Source organism: Pleurodeles waltl, chromosome 12 (genome assembly GCF_031143425.1).
Source record: "Pleurodeles waltl isolate 20211129_DDA chromosome 12, aPleWal1.hap1.20221129, whole genome shotgun sequence".
Classification (NCBI taxonomy): domain Eukaryota; kingdom Metazoa; phylum Chordata; class Amphibia; order Caudata; family Salamandridae; genus Pleurodeles; species Pleurodeles waltl.
In genome coordinates this window covers 510695811-510715764 of record NC_090451.1, presented here as the reverse complement: position 1 = coordinate 510715764, position 19954 = coordinate 510695811, and the positions used below count along the sequence as shown (strand labels likewise).

The 19954-nt window shown below is 41.7% G+C and overlaps 1 protein-coding gene across 3 annotated transcripts in view; it reads left to right on the top strand.

The window, feature by feature from the left end:
- Window positions 1–19954, top strand: part of CIAPIN1 (cytokine induced apoptosis inhibitor 1) — a 135966-nt gene that overhangs the window by 55877 nt on the left and 60135 nt on the right. For all 3 annotated transcript variants that reach the window (XM_069217322.1, XM_069217320.1, XM_069217321.1), the window contains exon 2: window positions 3894–4052. In XM_069217322.1, coding sequence (XP_069073423.1) covers window positions 3896–4052 — 157 coding nt within the window. In that variant the 5' untranslated portion in view covers window positions 3894–3895. The remainder of the gene's footprint in view (window positions 1–3893; window positions 4053–19954) is intronic.

The window sequence follows — 19954 nt, the reverse complement described above, 5'->3', positions numbered from 1 at the left end:
TTAATAAACAAAGTCACATCTGCTTTAATGCCTTCAAAACAGATGGATTTTCTTTTGTCTTTCTAATAGACTTGGAGAAATTAATTCTTCAGCTTCTCCAAGAGAAAGTCTTTCTAATAACAGAGGAGAACTGTCAGATTTTAGCAATGTCCATTTTATCTCTCAGACTCTGGGCATGAATTGGATACCTTCCAGACTCCTCTATTCAAGAAATCATCCCATGTCCACTTGTCTATTGTGCCCTACAAAGGTTAAAAATTTACCATCTTCAAAGAGACTCAGAAGTGGTTCAGTTAGATCCCGAGTCCCGCTCAGAAATACAGTGGTGGCTAGACATTAGGATACATTGATTGGGGAAGCAATTTATTTCTACCGCCTCAGATCTTGTATTAGTATCAGATAGAAACCAGGTAGGCTGGGGCATAAAATGTAGTCCGTGCTCATCTGGAGGTACATGGCCACAAGAGGAGTCCTCTATGCAAATCAGTTGTTGAGTGACACTTGCAGTAGCCTTGGTAATACAAACTATTTAAAAAAAAACACGTTGCCCCACCCTCTTTCACATAGACAGTCTCTCAACCACTTAGGAGGACAAAATCTAAACCTTTAACAAAACTAGCTGAAAATGTCTGAGAGTTTTGTTTTACAAACAGAATAGCAGAATACCTTCTATGCCATCTAAATATAATAGCAGATTGGTGACCCAGGCATCTTCAAGATGTGGTTTGTTGCCATTTTCATCCTACAATTTTCAGAAATCTTTTTTCTAAATTGGTACTCTTTGCAGTGGATCTCTGCCTCCAGATTGAACACTTAACTGCCTTCCTTTTACAGTTGGACACTGGATCCACGGGCTCTGGCAACCAATGCTTTTGTTCAGGATTGGTCTTTTCAGCTAAATTATGCTTTTCCTTTGTTGGTCATAATAGCACAGGTCTTAGCTCAAGTACACTATCAGAAAGCTATCTTACTGTTGGTATCTCCCTTATGGCAGGGTCAACCTTGGTTTTCCACTGTTCTGTAATTGTCAGTAGATCTTGCATTCCTGGTTTCTTTCTTTACCAGGTTGCTTCCCAATCCTCAAGATTAACATCACAAAATAATTATCAATCACTCCATTATTATTATCATGGATAGTTAAGGGGCTGCCTGGGAAACCTTAGAAGTGTCTGTCGCAGCTGCTTGGCAAATGTGCCAATCTTGGGCCACAGGAATGACCAAACAGTACAAATCCACCTGGACAGTCTGGAGCAGCTGGTGCTTGGACAGGAGTGTATGTTCTTTATTAGTAGATGTCATTCTGATGAATTCCTTACTTCCTTAGCTTCTCATGGTGAAGTGTACAGAGCCATAAATACATACAGGTCAGCAATTTGGTAGCACATGTAAGAGTGGGTAGAAGACCAGTGCAAGGGCATCCCTCGATTTGTCGTGTTTTATGTGAAGTAAGATTTACTAAACTTCCTTAATTAAATTAAATCAAATCAAAAACATCAGATGTGGGCTGAAAATTTGATTTTGAATCTGTTCCTGAGTTAGTCTTACAATGCTTCTTTGCCTATTACATTTTTGTCTGCAAAGTTAACTGTCCTAATCTCCTTCTTCGCTTTGAAATAATTTTGAGTTGATAAAGCTTTAGGTGTTTCTTCAGTCCAATATATTACTTTTGGTGTTTGTTTCCAAGTCTAGAGAACAGCAAAAACAAATTAAATGTCCGTCTCCTATCTTTATTTTCTTCTCCAACCTGAACTTTGTATAGGAAATTGTTTAGAAGAAATATATTTGGAAAACAGAAGATTTGAAGAAGTCCACCTCAACCCAACTCATAATTGTATTTAGAACTCCTCTCAACCTAATTTATTCTCCTACATTAGGTCACTGGTTTAAGTGGGTCATGGATTTAGCAGGCGTTGACACTTTTGCTCTTGACGCTCACTCTACATGGGGTATTATGACCTCAGTACTCTTTTGGGCTGAAACGAGATTGGAGCACATTGCGAGATCAGCTGATTGTTCTAATGTTTCCACCGTTAGAACCTTTTATTGCAAACCTATTCCTCGGGTTGCTAATTCAATAGTAGCTGTGCTTCATACTAGCATAATATGAGCCTCTGGTCTTGTAATAAAATTAGGATTTCCGTAGCTTTATGAAAAGAAAGTCTTGATTTTATTAAAGTCACAGAGGTGAGTATTATCCCACCACATTTACCGAATTAACCCTCACTTCTCTTGTTATAGTGCTACCTAGAACTACAAACCAGTCATTGTAAAATGCATTATCAGCTGGATAATTTCATTAGAGTCAATGATCGTTTGAAGCCTGATCAACCCAAGATGATCCTCATGTGGCTTTCCGTGCTTCTTCAAACGTGAAGCGCAGATTTCTTGTTATGGACGTTACTTAAGATAATTTTACTTTTCTAATGGCATTCACAGTTATTATTAATGTTCATATGTTACAAAACTCTTTATCTGCTCCCACAAGAAAAGAGGACTTGCTGGTCCCAGCTAAGAGGTATCTAGGGTAGCTGATAGGTTGTTAGCATTGTGATGACCTATGGTAGTTCTTTACTCTTGGTTTGATGGGTATTGTAGTTGTTTATCTTGGCTGCCATCTAAATGCAAGAACAGAATGCATAACCTATGCCTTCTTGTCTTTAATAAAATAATATCTTTCCCTAAAGCTACGAAAATCTCAGTTTTAAAAGACAATTTACAATATCTTGTTTGCACTCCTAAACATGCGCTTAGCCTTGGTTTGTCATGGTTATATTACTCTTGTCTGTAATTGGGGAATATGAGTTCAAGTGCACATTACACTTCTATGATTGGTATAAACTTTCATTGGAGTTATAAGTTAGGACAATGGATTCATGCAGTTGTAAAGACATGTGGGAGTGACCTAAGCTGATTATTGGTAATGGCCATGAATTACGATCGTTTTGCTTGTTTGTTATTGTATTCATGTTTCTTTTTCATTTTCATTTGTTGGTTTATGATCAGTTTAGTCTACCCCCCTAATGAAGGACTGCCTAGTCCAAAACGCTTTGGGGATGTATTCAGAAATTGCATGATAAACATTATTATTGACGTATGTATCTATAAGACTGTTGCATGTTTCATAATCTAATTGGACATGATAAAAAATATAACCACAAAAAGAGGTGCTGATTTACAGCAACAATAAAAGATTTTTTTAATGAATGGGATATACCGTGGATTACCTCCAGCATTGTACTAGAAAAGCTTATCAGTGCGTCTGTGGAACGATTTGTTATTCAAAAAGTGGCAAAATAATTGATGCAGCAGTGCATCTTTAGACAGAGGATACTCCCAGATAGCACACAAATTGTCACTAGATACAGAGAACGTATGAAAAGTATGTTTTTTGATAAGCTGTGCATATCGGAAAGCTTTTCAATATTTATGAAGCAGAGCAGTCACCACATAACATTTCAACTGGGCTAGAGCAGACATATCCTCAATGTAGGCCCATTGGGAAGGAAAGAATCAGTCCCAGGTCAAGCTGGCAGGGCTGAGAAAGATCTATGTCACATACCATTTTGGTGACAGTGGCTTAGCCAGTGAAATATCAGACCAGCTGAATTAGGGCAGAGACAGCCAAATGCCAAGTGGGGCGAGCTGGGGAAATGTCCAGCACATTGTTGGCTTTTATGATCATGATCGAGACAGTTTAATGGCATTTAGAAAGGCTGAGTGGAGAGTCATGTGGCATTCCAGGTCAGTGAGACGAAGGCTGATTGAATGGCATATTAGTGGCGCATAGTCATTCATATGTCTGGGTTGAAGGCCTTGGCTCCACCAATTTATAAATTTACTGCGAGTCTGCTAATCTTATGCACTGTATTTTAACCTTCCTTCTCTTGTTGCAGGTATGGCAGAGTTTGGTGTTGTAGAGGGCCAACACGTGGCCGTTGTGTGGGACAGGCACTGTTCGGTGGAGGCCCTGAAGGAGTTGGTGCAGAAGATTAAAGGAGTTGTACGGGAGCAGGGACGTGTCTCTGTGGAAAATCTCGAGCAGCTAATTAAGTGTAAGTCTTGAGTCCCATGATGTCCATCTCTGAGCAGTCAAAAGTCTATTAACTGTGGTATCTAACTGTGCCTGAACAGCCAACATTATTTATGCACTGAGTCCCAGAAACCTGCAAGTCCACTATTAAAATAAAAGTACTGAGCCCTGGGGCATGTGTTTTTGGAAAGCAGTCAAGTGTTGTGCAAGTTTGTTGCCCAAGTATATTCAGTTAAGTAACTTCAACTGTCCTTCCATTTGCTTTTGTTGTGTGGTGTCTCCATCATTAAGGCATCTGTGTATATCACATGAGCAGGGAAAAACTCAGAAGAATTTTACTGACCATGGATTACAACAGGATCCTGGGGCCCAAGTCAAAGGTGCAACAAAAGACAAATAAAGCGACTGGACTGGACTGGACTGAACGAGAGAGAAAGAGAGAGAGAAAGAGAGAGAGAGAGACATTAAGTATAGATAGATAGATATATATGTATGTGTTCACTGACAAAACCGTAGAAATTCACCAGCTATAGTTAGTTACCTCAACTAACTATAAATGGTGCCCTAAGATAACTATAGCTCAGTTTTTTCGTCAAAAATGTTACTGCAAATATTACATTTATATTATTAGTGATGTTATCAAAGATGACATAAGTGCCATAATTAATGGGTTAATTAGCAGTGCGTATTAAATGTGAGCTTAACTATAACATCCCTGTAGCATTTGTTTTTTTTAAGTGAATATCTCTGTTTTTTTAATTCTATTTCCTGACTATAACTTTCCTGTAACCTTATTATTATTTTTTTTTGGTGAAGTTCTATTTTTTTTTTTAACATATAGTAATTTTCATTACTATACGTGAATCCAACCTTTGGCCGTTGCACCATTCACGGCCTTCACCCATGCGCAACAAAGGTTGCCCGCAAGATCTGGCCTGCAGCTAGACCCTACGGCCAACCCCGTAACCACCCAGCACCATCCCGTGCAACGTCCTTTGGGCGTGCACAGTGGGAGTTGGCCTCAGCCTCTCTGGGGATGAGAACAGGTGTAGGAGGGTGTATCTGGGGGTGAGAGTAGCTGTGAGGGTGTCTGCCTCGGTGTGAGAGAGCATCATTGTCTTGGTGGGTGCATCATTGTGTCCGCAGGCCTGTGAGTGGGTGCATGAGGTTGTCAATATTTCTGTGAGTGGGTGTGTGAAAGTCTGAGTGAGTCTATCAGTGGGTGCATGAGGGCCTGACTGGGGCTGTGAGTGAGTGCACAAGGGTCTGAGTGGGTCTGTTAATGGGTGTGTGAATGTCGGAGTGGGAGTGGAAGAAATTGATTGAAAGAAAGAGAGAAACTGAGAGGGAGATAGTAAGTTTTTTAGGCTTTGATGTATGATATACCTAGAATGAGAGAGTTCTGCACAATTCAAAATAAAAAAAAATGTATCTATAATTTTTTTAATTTTACATAATTTGTACTTTACAAAAAAAAAAAGAGGGAAGCGAGTGCCGCTGTACTAGAACCCTGAATGCTCAGTGTGAAGATCACCGACCTTCACACTGAGCTATTTTTTTCCCGCCCTTTATGGGCTACCTGGGAGAACGAGGGAGCCCTCAAGGGCTTCCCTGCAGTCAAGATAGATATAGATATATACACTTCGGCACAAACTTTTCAAAACAAAAGTGTAGAAATATGTGAATTAATTTCCTTTTGTAATCACAGATTTTATGGAGGTACGTGCCTACAAAACAATGTTGATTTCCTCTTTGCGACCATTTACGCATTCCAAAAAGTGTCCTTCCGGCACTGATCTCTCCCCTCCAAATAAACAAGGAAATTATCTTTCCACGATCCACAACGGTCGCAAATAGGAAATCAACATTGTTTTGTAGGCACGTACCTCCATAACATCTGTAATTACAACAGGAAATGAATTCATATATTTCTACACTTTTGCCTAGTGCTTCTTCATTGCAGTTATCTGCCCAGGCTTCGCATGGCCCAGCCACAAAAATGAAGAAAATTGCAAGAAAGAGCTGTCTATCCAGTAATGTCAGCCAACAGCCTATTCCTCAGTCAAATTCTGAGTCAACGTGGACATGGGCGCGACCTGCAGGGATGGCTAAGCCGCAGCCTCAACCTGCTTTATGCTAGGTTGCTCCCGTGCAGGCCTCTGTAAGTTATGATGATATGTTGAAGCAGTTTTGCTTAGTTCGGGATGAAAAATGACAACCGCTGTTAGATGGACTTGACCGTATTGAGAGGCGGAGAACAAGTGTTTTTACTGCAGTTCAATCGAGTGCTAATGGGCATGGTCTATAATCTGTTTGCTCAAATACTGAGAATCGGTCTAACTCTGGAGTAACAATGCCACTAGAGTCCTAATCAATCAGACAGAGCATTCTATCATCAGACTTGGCTCAACTATTCCTTGACAGGCTGAAGCTAACGGTTCTGCAGCCTCCAAAACCATGAATTCAGTCCCGTTATCAAGGTCCACCTATTCCCAATCTGTGGCTCCAGCGCCTAATAGCGCTCCCAGTAAGAATATTTTGGATTTACCTCCAGCAGCGACCCCTTATGTTGTAGTTATGACGGAAGTTCCACCCCTGAAGTTCGAACAGAGTGAAACTTGGGAGCAGCTTTGCAATAAAATCATGCACTGGTTCAGGCGGAACTATTGTAACTTGAATAACCTTACTGATATCAGTATGGCATGGAGGATTAACTGGGTGGGGTACTCCGAGAAGTGCTATGAGGGCAATTGTAATGTGGTTAATTTCCAAAACCCTCACTTGGTGCGCAGGAGTTTGTCCATCAAGGAGCTGAGTGTTTTTATTCGTTCGAAAATGTCTATTCTCCCACTTGGGTATTCCATCTTCTCTCTGCCCCCAGTGCCCACTTAAACCTATAACTGTTGATGGTTTATCTCTGTTTTCCTGTGAGAATAGGTTTGATGCCTTGAATAGTTTTGAGGGTGTGGAGCGACTAGCCATTGAGCCAACTGTTTCTGTCCTATTAACTGATGACTGTCAGACACTACCCTTATTAACTTGTGGTTCGCCTACTTCTTACATTATGCAATTATCTCGGATCAACTGTTAAAAATATTAAGTTGGAACATAGCGGGACTAAGCTCCAAATTGCATTTTCCCAAATGGTTGTCACTGATTAAGAATTATGACCTCATTACATTTCAAGAGACGTGGGCTGTGGCCCCATCTTTTTAAGACCGCTACCAGTGCTTCCATACTCCTGCAGTTTCATCTCCGAATGGCCGCGCAAACAGGGGTTTAGCGATATGGGCCAATGTAATTAGTGGTGGTCGTGTTTGTTTCTTTGATTCGCCCAGCAGTGACTTCTAACTTATTTCAGTGAAAGCTCATATTTGCTTTTACTTTGTAAATATTTATGATTATTATTGTGTAAGTGTTCCCAATCTTAAATTGGTTACATTGTTTGATTATATTAATAATTGAATTGTTAGGGAGTTTTTTTTTCTGGCCAGCTTATTTATTTGCACGTGGTGGGTAGTTTTAATATTAAGCTGCCTCTGCTGAATCCGGGCCTCCCTGATAGTGCACCTCAATTATGTCATGCGACCACAGGGCGCTATATTTAGCTGCCCACCTCGCTCTCAGTAATTTATGCAATATTATAGAAATCACTGGTGGGTCACCAGTAGGAGAATTTACCTTTAAGGGCAGGGGGAACCCCCTCAGTGATTCATTATATTTTTGTTATGTGCAACTTGGTAAATATAGTAGTCAGGGTCAGTAATAAAGACTGACTTTAGTGATCACAATCCCCTGGAGGCCATATTTTTAACAGCACCTAGGGAGAAACCCAGGGCACTCATTGGAGCCAGCCACCCTCCACCTACAAGTGATAATCTTAGACTTGTGTGGAAGTTTCATGAGCCCGCTAGGCTCTTAATTCTAATTATTAGCTCTAATTGTGTGCTGCTGTATATATGTCCTGCAGAGAAGGATATGGCCTTTTTGCTCCATGGGCTTTTGCTGGGCTCTGTTCAAACATCAGGGGAGCATTGCTGAACCCCTTCCGACCCCCTGGTAAACTCACCCAGATGGTTTAGCCGTGAGTGTACCCTAGCTAATAGTCATCTGCGTCAGGCCCTTATAATGAAGCCTAGGGACCCAGTAGCAGTCAGTTCAGCATGGACACACTATAAGGTGGTTACCAGGAGGTGATGGAGAGAGGTAATAGTGGACCACTGGAAGAAGCTGGTGAAGGCCTCCTCTGTTAAAGACAGCAGTCTTTTTGGTTCACAATTACAGAGCTGCGTCATAAGGGCAAGGATGTTAGCTCTGTTTCTTGTCTTATCCCTATTACCATTTGGGAGGCCCTTTTTTCTGACATGAAGCACCTGCGAGTGAGGTTGAGTTGTGCTGGTAGGTGATTTTAGGGTAAGCATGGATGAAGTGAGTAGTACCATATGTCAGAGTGCTAGTGGTAAGGCTCCTGGATCGGATGGCATCCCAGTTGACCTTTTTATATATAACACAGACTTTTGGGTGCATTGTTAGCTAATGTTTTTAATTACTTGGCCCATGTGCCATTGCCCTCTTTTTGATTTTCTTCAGTCATAGTGCCAATATTGAAGAAGGAAAACTGTTCCTCCCCTGGGTTTTGTAGTCGGATCTCCCTGATTGACTCAGTGGTTAAAATCTTGGGGAGGGTGATTTACAATAGACTCTGAGATTGGATCGAACGTGAGGTGGTACTATACCCGTGCCAATATGGGTTCCGTAGCAAATTGGGGCCATAGAACAGTGTCTAAACCTGAACCTTATGCTGGGGAAGTATACCATCACCAAGAAAATGCCTTTATATTTAGCGTTCATGGACCTCTCTCCGGCATTTTAATGTGTCAATAGGTCAAAGCTGTGGCGTATGCTTATTGAGCAGGGGATGAATCCTGTTCTTGTGCATTTTCTGGCCTACTTACATATTGATATGAAGGCAACAACACGGCTTGGTAACCATGGAGAGGTTTCATTAGATGTGTCTGTTGCTCGTGGTGTATTGGCACCCTTTCTCTTTGTGCTGTATATTAATGGGCTTCATCTACATCCGACTGGTGTCAAGCAGGATGTACTCCAGATTAAAGGAGCCCGGCTACCTCTTTATACACGCCATGTTTATGGCGCTGATCACTCGTGCATTGCGTATTCTGGTGAATGGGTTTCTGGATTTTGGGCCAGATGTATCAAAGCTTTTTGCATTCGCAAACGGTGCAAATGCCCGTTTGCAAATGCAAAAAGCCATTTCAGAATGTATCAAAGGCATTCTGAATGCAATTTTAAGGAATCGCTAAACAATCGATTCCTTAAAATTGCGACCCTGTTAAGAGAGTTGCAAATTGCGACTCTCTAAATAAGAAATCGCAAATAAGGATTCCTTATTTGCGATTTCTAAAGCACATGTAAGAAGCAATTCCTTAATGCGAATTGGGCATTAAGGAATCGCTATTACCACCAAGTTGAACTTGGTGGTAACCATGTGCAAATTTTAAAAATGCATTTAAAATGCATTTTTAAAATTTACATGTAAAGCACACATGCCCTTTTGGCATGTGTGCACCTTACATGTTGTAAACAAATGTTTTGGGGTGCAGCAGAGGGGGCCTTAGGCCCTCAGCACCCTGGACTTTGCAATTCCCTAAATTGCGAATTCCAGTTAGGAATTCGCAATTTGGGACATGCAAAATATTCGCAAATATGGACCGATGTATCACATTTGCGATTCGGTAATAGCATTTGCGATTTTAAAGAAATCGCTATTACCGATTCGCAAATGTGATACATTGCATTTTGCGAATCAGAAATAGCGGTTTCTTAAAAATCGCTATTTCCGAATCGCAAAATGCATTCTTGATACATCTGGCCCCTTATGGCCACTTTGGACTTGTGCACCAATTTCTCCAAATCTTTTATTATGGCATGTGGGTCCAAAGGCTTTCTGTCCACTGGTCTCTACAGGTTCTGCTAAGTTATTAAGCACTAATACTTTCTCCTACTTTGGGGTTATGTTTTCATCTACTGGGACCTAGGTTCCCAACATCGTGCATTGTAAAGATAAACTCTGGACTGCTCTAGGTTCTTTGTGCAGCCTACCTCAACCAGGGTTGGTGGTGCGCTGAGACCTCTACTTCAAAAGTATAAATCCCAGTGCACCTCGATCGCCTTGTATGTGGCAGAAATATGGTGAATATCAGACTGCAAGATCATACAGAGGGCAGAAAATCAGTTTTGTACATGGGCACTGGCTGCACCTATTTCTTCCTCTAGTTACATTTGCCACAAAGATCTAGGGCTGAAATTTTTGGAGGATCTCATTAGTGTGCGACCAGCTCTGAAGTGGCTATCTCTATGGAAGAAGGATCAAGAGAGATTGACTAAGATTATATTATAGACTACTTAACCTGTGAGAAAGGTATGCTTATATTGTGGCTGAAGTATGTCAGATCATTTTGTTAAGATTGGCATGTTGAAAGTTTTTCTGGAGTTGCATCATTGCACTACCCTTCATAAGAAGGAGATCAGTGGTGCATTCTTTCTTAATGCCTCCAGCAGCGAACCTCTAGGGAAGCCAGCAAGACTAGTGTAGCAAGGTACCTACGATGCGTTTCCTCCTATGACAGGTTTAACTACTTACAGTACATGCATGGCTGCTGGGAGCGATCTTTTCTGTTTCGTTTTAGGGCAAACATGGTAAAGTTTCTGTTGTGTTTCCCTGTAGGGTGTTCACACTACTTAGGTGATGCTTTCTGTCTGTGTGATGGTACCTCACGTCAGACAGCTTTGCACTTTCTTTTTTTCGTAAATTTTATAACAAATGTACAGTGATGTTCTTAATTCCGCTTTTAAGGAAGAGATGTGGCAATATTAAACAGGTGGAACTTGCATATCAGTTTTTATTGCAGCTTTCAGATCGTGAAACTGTTGAATGTGGGCATGTTTTTGAGAACGTCAGTGAAAGCACGTAGAACAATGTTAAATTGATTAAAGCTATCTGGTCTCTTTGTATTATTTTAATGTTTTTTAATATGTATACTTATATATTTTTTATTATTTAATGAGTTACTATTGTTTTTAAAGACTTTTTGTAAAATATTTACTTATATGGTTGCTGTCTGCTTCTGGATAAAGTTTATGATGATGAGGATAATGGTGCCATCAAGAGTTAAAAAAAAAAAGACTGTAAGATGGCAAGACTCAACATCAACTTCTGTCTGCTTGTACAGAGGTTGAGCTTTTTGAAACATTTGGCCTGGCCTACCTTAAATATATATATATGGAGAGGAAAACTCTCTACCCAAATGGCATTGTTCAAGGTTTTAAGATTAACGCAAAGTCATGATTCTCCAGATTTTTTTTTTTTAGCAAACACTACAGGGAAAAGCACAGCATGTCATCCACGACTTAGATAATTCCCTAGTCGCCTATGTCTTTTAGACAGATCTCCCCCGCACACTTAGGGCACTTCTTAACTTGTTTGCTAAGCACACAAACTCACTACAATGTGAAGAAAAATTTAGCAAAATTAGGGATTTTGTGCACACTGTCCAAGATATGACAGAATGTGTTGGCAGACACATCATCAGAGCGCAGTCTGCAGCTAAACTTGAAACGTCTTTCCAGGCCTGATAACCATACCCAAATCTGCCTATTACTGCCATACCAGAGCATTCCTTTGTTAGGAATGTACACTCTTCCTTTTATTCTTATAATTTTTATAAAAATCTCTGACCATAATTATCCAATACGTCTGTGTTACATTCCTCAAAAATTGTGGTAATAACATATCCGATTAATAAAAGTTTATAAAACCAATGTGGCATGTATTTGGCCACAGAAATTGTGGTAATCCTAGATCTTAAATCCAAAACATACCACTGCCTGTCACTGACTAGGATATGTGGATCCTCTTAAACCTTGAGTAATGTCTAGGCACTTCCAACTTCACAACTGGCCATCAAAACAAGCTAATTTAATTTCTCTCAAACCCCATCACCACAGCACTTGTTCATGCATTTTCATTGCTCCTGAACTGTCACAGATCAATATTTTTGCTATTTTTTCAGAAATCCTGTCCAACAGCTGGACAGTATTTTTTGCTGGTCACTTGTAGATGAGCAACTATGGTAATACTTAACATATGAATTTTGTCTGTCTAATTTTTCTCACACAGAGATGTACAAATTTGCCTCTCCTGAATAGAAATAGACAACAGTTTTGCAAAAGCTATAGCACTGTGCCCAGTTGCTTAGCATACACCCAAGAATTCTCTATGCTGCTGGCGATAGCTACTTCTTTATCAGCAGGGGTTTTTCAAGTTAACAAGTGTTCGTGAACTTTTTTAGAATTGTTTTTGGCCACTAACTGATTGCATATGAGTTTCAGTATGAAACTCTCAAACTTGAAGTAGGACATAAACACTTTCAAAGTAATGACACCAGTATCAACAGATGAATTGTAACATTATGGTGATATAAACAACCAAATTCTCTTCCCTTCAGCGAACAACTCAAACTGTTTCACTGAGATCTGATATTCATATGAATCCCTCAAGTTGGTGTAAAATCAAATAAATGTTTGAAGAAAGTCTGACCTTCGAAACCCCCCCCCCCCCGATGATAGTACAAGAGGTTAATTTTTGTATCAGGCCTATACCTGTGACCATTTATGGCCCTTAAATAAGTATAAGCACTTAAGGATCTGAAATGTGGTTTGTGGAGTCGCTTAAATGCTGATTAACATGCTGTGGAGGAATTTTATAAGCAGTGTGCAGATCACCAAAAAGATTCACCAGTTCAAATTGCACAACAAAGTAAAGCCATACAGTTTCAATAGTCGCTGACTTCTTGATAGCATGCAGATCGCTGTAGACAAAGATCTGCAAACAGCTTGCAGATCACTGAAAAACTGAAGGTGCCAGACAGAACTTGCTGCTGTTAAATATTGAAAATACTCTGTAAATGTCTGTTTTCGTTCAGGATGCTCAAATTAATGTTGGCAAAAAATATGCAATTTCTATGTGGTACTTTAAAGGATAAAATGCCTTTCTTCAACAGTATGTAAACTTGCACATTATTCTATAATTACATAAGTTGACCCACTGGGCAGCATCATAAGCACAGAGGTTTAGCAGAGGTGGCTGCCACTGAATTGGGCTGCCCGGCGGAGGTAAAAAAAAACAAAAAAAAACACGTACATTGTTTTTCAGGAGATGGGTTTGTCTCGTCTGTCCTCGTCCTCTTCCAGGAAGCACATGGGCTTGCAGACTTCCCTCAGCCAATCACGATGATGCTGTCACCAGGATGACAGCAGCATTGTGATTGGTATGAGACGACTAGTTCGCCGCTCACGCAGGGAGTCGGACCTTGTGTATTTTCTCCTCCTGCCTGTGCAATACTGTCAGGTGGAGAAATGCGGAGTGTGTATGTCTGTTTGGCTGGCACAGCACTGCCGTCCAAACAGACATGCACATTTATGGTGCACAAACCACTCCTCCTTCAGCCCCTTTTAGCCCCGCCCTAACCTGGCTCAATATAAATATGATAAAAGCGTTTCATTATTATCCTTTTATTTTTTACTTCTGCTGGAAGCAATGGAGTTACGCTCCTCCGGCTTAGTGGAGGAACCACCGCTGCATGTAACATTTGCTGTATATTCAGGAACAGAAGTCCAATATCACATATTTTCTGACAAATTGCTGCTTATTCGTTTAACATTGAGCTTGGTGTTTACTTTTCTTTTTCTGACTGCAGAGTGTGTGGATTTCCTAAAGACAACTAAGTGACAGTCTTGTTGGTGTACACCTCGTTATTATTAAAAAAAAACAGATATCCTTCCTCTTTTTCTAACTAACATACAACACAATTAAATACCTATAATTTAATTCTACAAATATTTCAAAAGTTATCAGCTGTTAGAATAGCACAAATGAAGCACATTTTTTTATTCTGAAGTTTGATGGAACTAGAGATTTTAGTATGATCAAACAAACCAAGACATTTTACTTGGTGATGGGCAAATGATAAATATTTGTTGAAACACAGTTTTCATATTTCATCATTTGTGTGCTGTTTAGTGTTATCAGGAAAACGAAATGTCTAAGCAAATTTAGTGGGCACTTCAATTTAAAGTAATCTGTTTGTAAATGACCGCATGCTACCACACCATGCTTTACTAATAAAATGTTCAACATTGTGCTCCAAAATTCACCACTCGCTAGACCCCACACCATTATCACTCTCCTTCTGAATGGGCGTCCTTCATTTGCTACACTTGTTGTTAGTGAGACGCTTGGATTTTTCACAATCCCTTAGACTTCAGTGATGTAACATTGACTGCAGCACCCTCACTGTGGCAATGGTTCGAGCAGCACTGGCACAGTGTGGTGTCAGTGTTGCTAGACTGGACTGTTCCTGCGCAAACGGGTGCTATTTTTCTGATTTATGCAGAAAAAAAACCATCGCGAGAGACTTATTTTTGGGCAAATTTGGGACTTGTGTGCAGGTTTTTTCTGAAGGTGGAACAATGTTCTCCTTAATTTATGTCTACGCACATTTGTAAGTTCTGCACCGCTTAGAAAATGACCTCATGCTCATTGCCAATGTCTCACTGAGTTAGCTGCTGCCTCTCTTTCTACCTACCTCAGGAACCTTCTCTCCTCCCCCAGGTCAGCCCAAGCAGCAGAAGAGACTAGTGACTCAGACATAAGGCAATGACACATGTGCCTTCCTTGTCATTTGTATCAAATATTGACATCACCACACTAGTGGTTATGGTAGCTGGGCCAACAATCTACTATAGCATGGGAAAGCGCTACCTGTGGCAGTCTGTATGATGTGTATTTGCCTTACCTTCACCCCCTCGTGCCTTTTAAAATTATTCTTAGCTCCAGTCTTCTCTCTTCCTCACATGCGGCTGTGGACATCATGTAGCGCCTGCAGCTTAGCTGCGACTGTCTCAGGTAGAGGAGTAGAATGAAGCTCAGCTGTTTGGCCTGCCCAACCTGCTACTGAGCCTGAGTTAATATGTGCTTATTTTTCATGTTTTCTACGATGCTCCTCCGCTCTCATGGAGGCACCACCTCTGAGACTTAGTGCAACCAAAAACCAGAATGTCGGCAGGAATGTCCAGGCATATAGAAGGGTTAAAACTCCCAAGTGCTCCCAGCCCGTGTTCTTCGCAAAGTGACGGCATCGAGCACTTCAACTAAATGATCCAACTTTCACATAACTACAGCCACCAGACAAGAAGCACATGACATACCAAGAATTGAATCGAGTGTGCTTGAAACACACCTCATAACCATACATAGTGGGGGCATGAGCCAGTCCTAGCACAAGTGAGGTAAACACACAGCGTGGGCTGAAAACGCTTAACATTACCCAAAAACTGGAGTTATGCAAATGTTCTAGAGCAGTTACTAAACTATGTTCTGGGGTCTGCAATGCTAACTCAGGGAGTCTGATACTAAAATTAAATAATATTAACAATAAAGGAGAACCATTTAACATTTTATAACATTCTGTAAATGTGAAGGAATGGCAATTTCCTAGCTACTGTGACAGAAAATGTCAGTGCTTTTAAGGACTCGGAGGTGAGGAGTATGCTATACTTTATTTTTTTTTATTTTTTCCAGCAGCCAAAACAGAACTATAATCCAAACTATATTTCCTACCAAACATAGGGAAAAAGAACAACACATCTCCAGCCAATATCATGTTTGTACAGTCTACAAAGTCCTGCTTCAGTGTTCATGCCCCCTTTTCTTCCTGCGACGCAATCCGCTCCTAAAGGATAGATTATTCTTGTTCAGCTGAGTCATTACCTATTGGGGAAAAAATGTATTAATAGAATGCACCAGACGTGAAAAATCGTACACCACTGTAACAAAAGCTAGTAATAACAATAGAAAAATATGGCCTAGATTAACACCAAAACATCAAATAAGTAATCTTAGGGATGGATAATCCACACCTCCGAGACCTTAATAGAATTAAATTGAAACTTTCCTTCACTGTAACTAGGAAATGCTTAATTTTAACGAAGGACCGGACACAGTGATTAAGCTAGTTTAGAGCTTTCTGACTACTTACTCGGCAACGTCATTAACTGATTTAAAATAAAACTACTTAAATGTACAGTCAGAAGACCAATCTACCACATTCAAATTGTCTTCCAATTTAGCATCAAGTGGAAAAGCTTTAGAAGCCTCTGCGCCCCTGGCAGAATGTGATCCACAAATCTAGTTATCAGTTGCAGCTTTCTGCATAACCCAAAACACCCTCCTGGATATGGGAGGAGAAGAAACCGCTTTGTGTTGTTTGCGAAAAGATCAGTAATTGTTTTTCACTTGCAGGATGGAGTTCAGCTGTCATACTTTCATAAGCTTTTTATTATTTACCCACACAATGTTTAGGTGTTCCTTTAGCCCCCCCATCCCCCAAACACACACACTTTTGCCTGGTTTGGTTACAACTTTCACTGAAGTACACTGAGTTCCTGCTAACCAGGTCCCCAGTGCCAGTGTTCATTCTCCAAAAACAAGACCCCTGGTCACTTGATCCCCAAGTGGCCAGGCCTTTAGCATCTCTGCAAGCCCCTAGTAAGTTGTACCCCTTGTAGCAAGGGCATAGGTGCTAAACAGGGTGCCTAAGAGCTGCAGCATAACTTGTGCCACTCTAAGGGGCCCAGCACCAATATCATGCAGACTGCCATTGCAGGTAGCGTGACAAGGAGCTCCAAAAAGTCCAAACACAACATGGCCCACAGCCTGTGTGCTGTGTCCCCTAAACACTGCATGTAATATTTGTAAGGCACTGCTACAGCAGGCCTAAAAAGCCCTAAGGCAGGGTGCATTATATTACATGTGTGGGCATATCTGCAAGAACAGATATGCCCCTGCTATGTCTTTGTCGATTCTTAGACATAGTAAGTGAACAGGGAAGCCATTTTAAGTACTGTGCTGGACACCAGTGAATTCTAGTTCCACAGCTACATTATGGCTTCACTGAAACTAGGGAAGTTTGGTATCAAACATCTCGTATTAACAAGCTCTCACTGATGCCAGTGACCGATTTATTAATACATGCACCCAGAGGTAACTTTAGAGTCGCCCCTGAAAACTTACTGGTGTGCTGACTGACTAGTTTTGGCCTGCCTGCTACCGACAGAAGTTTCTGACCCCCCACCCCCCCCAAGGGTGAGAGCCTTTGTTGCCAGGAGGTCAGGAACAAAGCCTACTCTGGCAGGGGTGTTACACACCTCTCCCAACAGGATGACCTGCAAATCTGCATTCCAAGGCAGGAGGCTTAAAAAGAGCCTAACACCTTTGGTATGCAGATCAAGAGAGATGCTGACCACTGAGCCCCAACCCCAGGCATCTCTCCCACCCCAGGTGGAAAATTAGCTATGGAAAAGGTGTGTTGCACAGTTGGGCTAGACCTACCTCTAGGGTGATCTGCCTAGTGTAAACACAGCCTTATGAATTCCACCATCTTGTGTGGGGTGGAATTAGGAATTCTTGGACTGGGTGACTCTCACTCCCCAAAGGAAGTGGTAATCTATGGGGTGTAATGACCCCATGGGTAAGTAGTCCATTGGCTACTACCCCTCACTTCCCATAAAGCCCCTGAATTCAGTATTTAAGGGATCCCCTGATACCAGAAAAACAGATCTTCGCTGGATACAAAAGGAGTGGACAAAGAAGCCTGCTGACGTGAGAACCGAGGAGCATGACTGACTTGATGTCAAACCTGCCTGCTGCACCCAACCCTTGAGGAGCAACTGACCTGTGCTGCTGCTGTACAGCCTCCTAGAAACTGGGAGAGCTGCCAGTGCTTTGCAAATTCCCTCCTCCTCTCCCTCTATTCCCAGGTGCTAACAGTTTCACTGTCAATACAGCACCTATCACAATCTGTAATCCACGCCCTAAGGTCACCTTAAAGTATACAAAAATGTGTTGGACAGAACGCTTGAATATAACATTTCCTAGCTATCTTGAAGGAAAGCTTTTAAACTTTGTTAAGGACACAAAGGCGAGGATTATGCTTTTCTCTTTTGTTTTATTTACTCAACAGCCTTGACAAAACAAACTTTTTTTTAAAGTCTACAAATCCCTTGAGCCTTTGCAACTGTTCAACATGATCCCAGAGTGAGTCCCATTTATCCAACATCAAGGAACAGCACTTCCTCTTTCTTTGAGCAAAACATCTGGAATTGCGCTTTCCTTTGAAAATTCTTCCTTCTGGTCTGAACCTAAGGTAAACAAGTAGATACGGAAGATAACTTCCCTCTACCAGAAATCCTCTCTCACCCACTTATCAATCTTAACAAAATTGTCAGAGACTAGATTGTGCAATAATACCAACAAGCTCTAGGAAAAACAATGCAGTGAGGCTTACTTATGCATGAACTTTTTAGGAAACCATTTTCAAAACTTTTGAGGGTATAGAAACACTCATAGATACTATCCAGCACCGAAGACTTCTTAAGATACAGGGAGGGTGATGGAGTGTTCTTATTCGCGAGGCATAATCCTTGCCTCTGTGTCCTTTAATAGAATTGAAACTTTCATTAAGGATAGCTAGGAAGAAATTGTATATTCTATGTCAGGACAAGAGGCTCAGATTATGTTAGTTTAAAGCTTGTTGACCACCATTGAAGCCATGCCAGTGATCAGTTTAAAATAGAAGTCCTTCAAGGTAGAGGCTGAAGACCAATTAGTGGCTCTTAGGCTATCCTCCAAGCAGCCGCCAAGGGAGAAGGCCTCCAAAGCCATAGCTCCTCTAGTGGAGTGGCCCCATAGGAGGTTGTATAACTACCTGCCCCTTGTAAGACTCATCTCACCCATTGGGCGATCGTCATTACCGAAACCAGCTTGAAAGGCTTCTTGTGGAAATGAATAGTTGTGCTGTCCCCTGCGGCCTATATTCCAACGGACCACACATGGGGCTTCATCACGAGTGTGGCTCAGCCGCCCACCCAATTACAACCCTGGTTAGCGGAGCCGCCAGGGGACCACCGCCCCCGCCGGGAACCTGGTTCCCGACTGCATGACAGTGGTCAGAGTTGTTCTCAGCCAGGGCAGCGCTGAACTCTGTGCCGCCTGGCTGATTACAGCTCCCATCACTGCTAGCCTTTCCATGGCGTTTCACCAACATGGAAAGGCTTGACTGTAAGACTGTCCTGGGGCCCACAGGGGAGCCCTTGCAATGTCGCGTGGGCAGTGCAGGGCCCCCCTGCCCAGCACCATTAGAATGCACTCTGTCTGCTTTGCTACCTCGTAGCCCTGTTTCTGCTGTTCTGACCAGTGGGAACTTTGTAATAGGGCAGGGGGGATGTCAATGGCATGGCGGTGGCGCCCTCCCCGCGGCTTTGGCGGTCTCGTGGAGAGACCACCAAAGTCGAAATGAGGCCCATAATTTGGGTTGCTCAGGGTAATGAACCACCCTGGTATTGGATTTTGTGTGACCAGTAATTGTAAATGACACCTCTTGCGGAGTAAACATATGCACTATAATAGCTAGTGCTTGCACATCAGACACCCTTTTGCAAGAAATGAGGCATAACATAATTACCAACTTACCTTGCTTGTGCCTTTTGGAATATATATTGATTATCCTGTCATGAACTCAGCATACCGCGTACTAAATTAACTTCCCAGAGGGAATATTTCGGCTCCCGTAGGAAGGACAACCAAATGCCCCTCAAAAGTCTGCAGACTAGTGGGTGTTCACCTACCGGAATTTGATGAATAGGGATATTCTGCATGCGTTGATGGTATGATATGCCAACCCCTTGTCTGACAACTCCAACAAAACATTTACCACATGTACTACATTAGGCCCCATAGGATCATGATCCAGTCATAGTCACCAGCAAGACCATCTACTCCAGGCA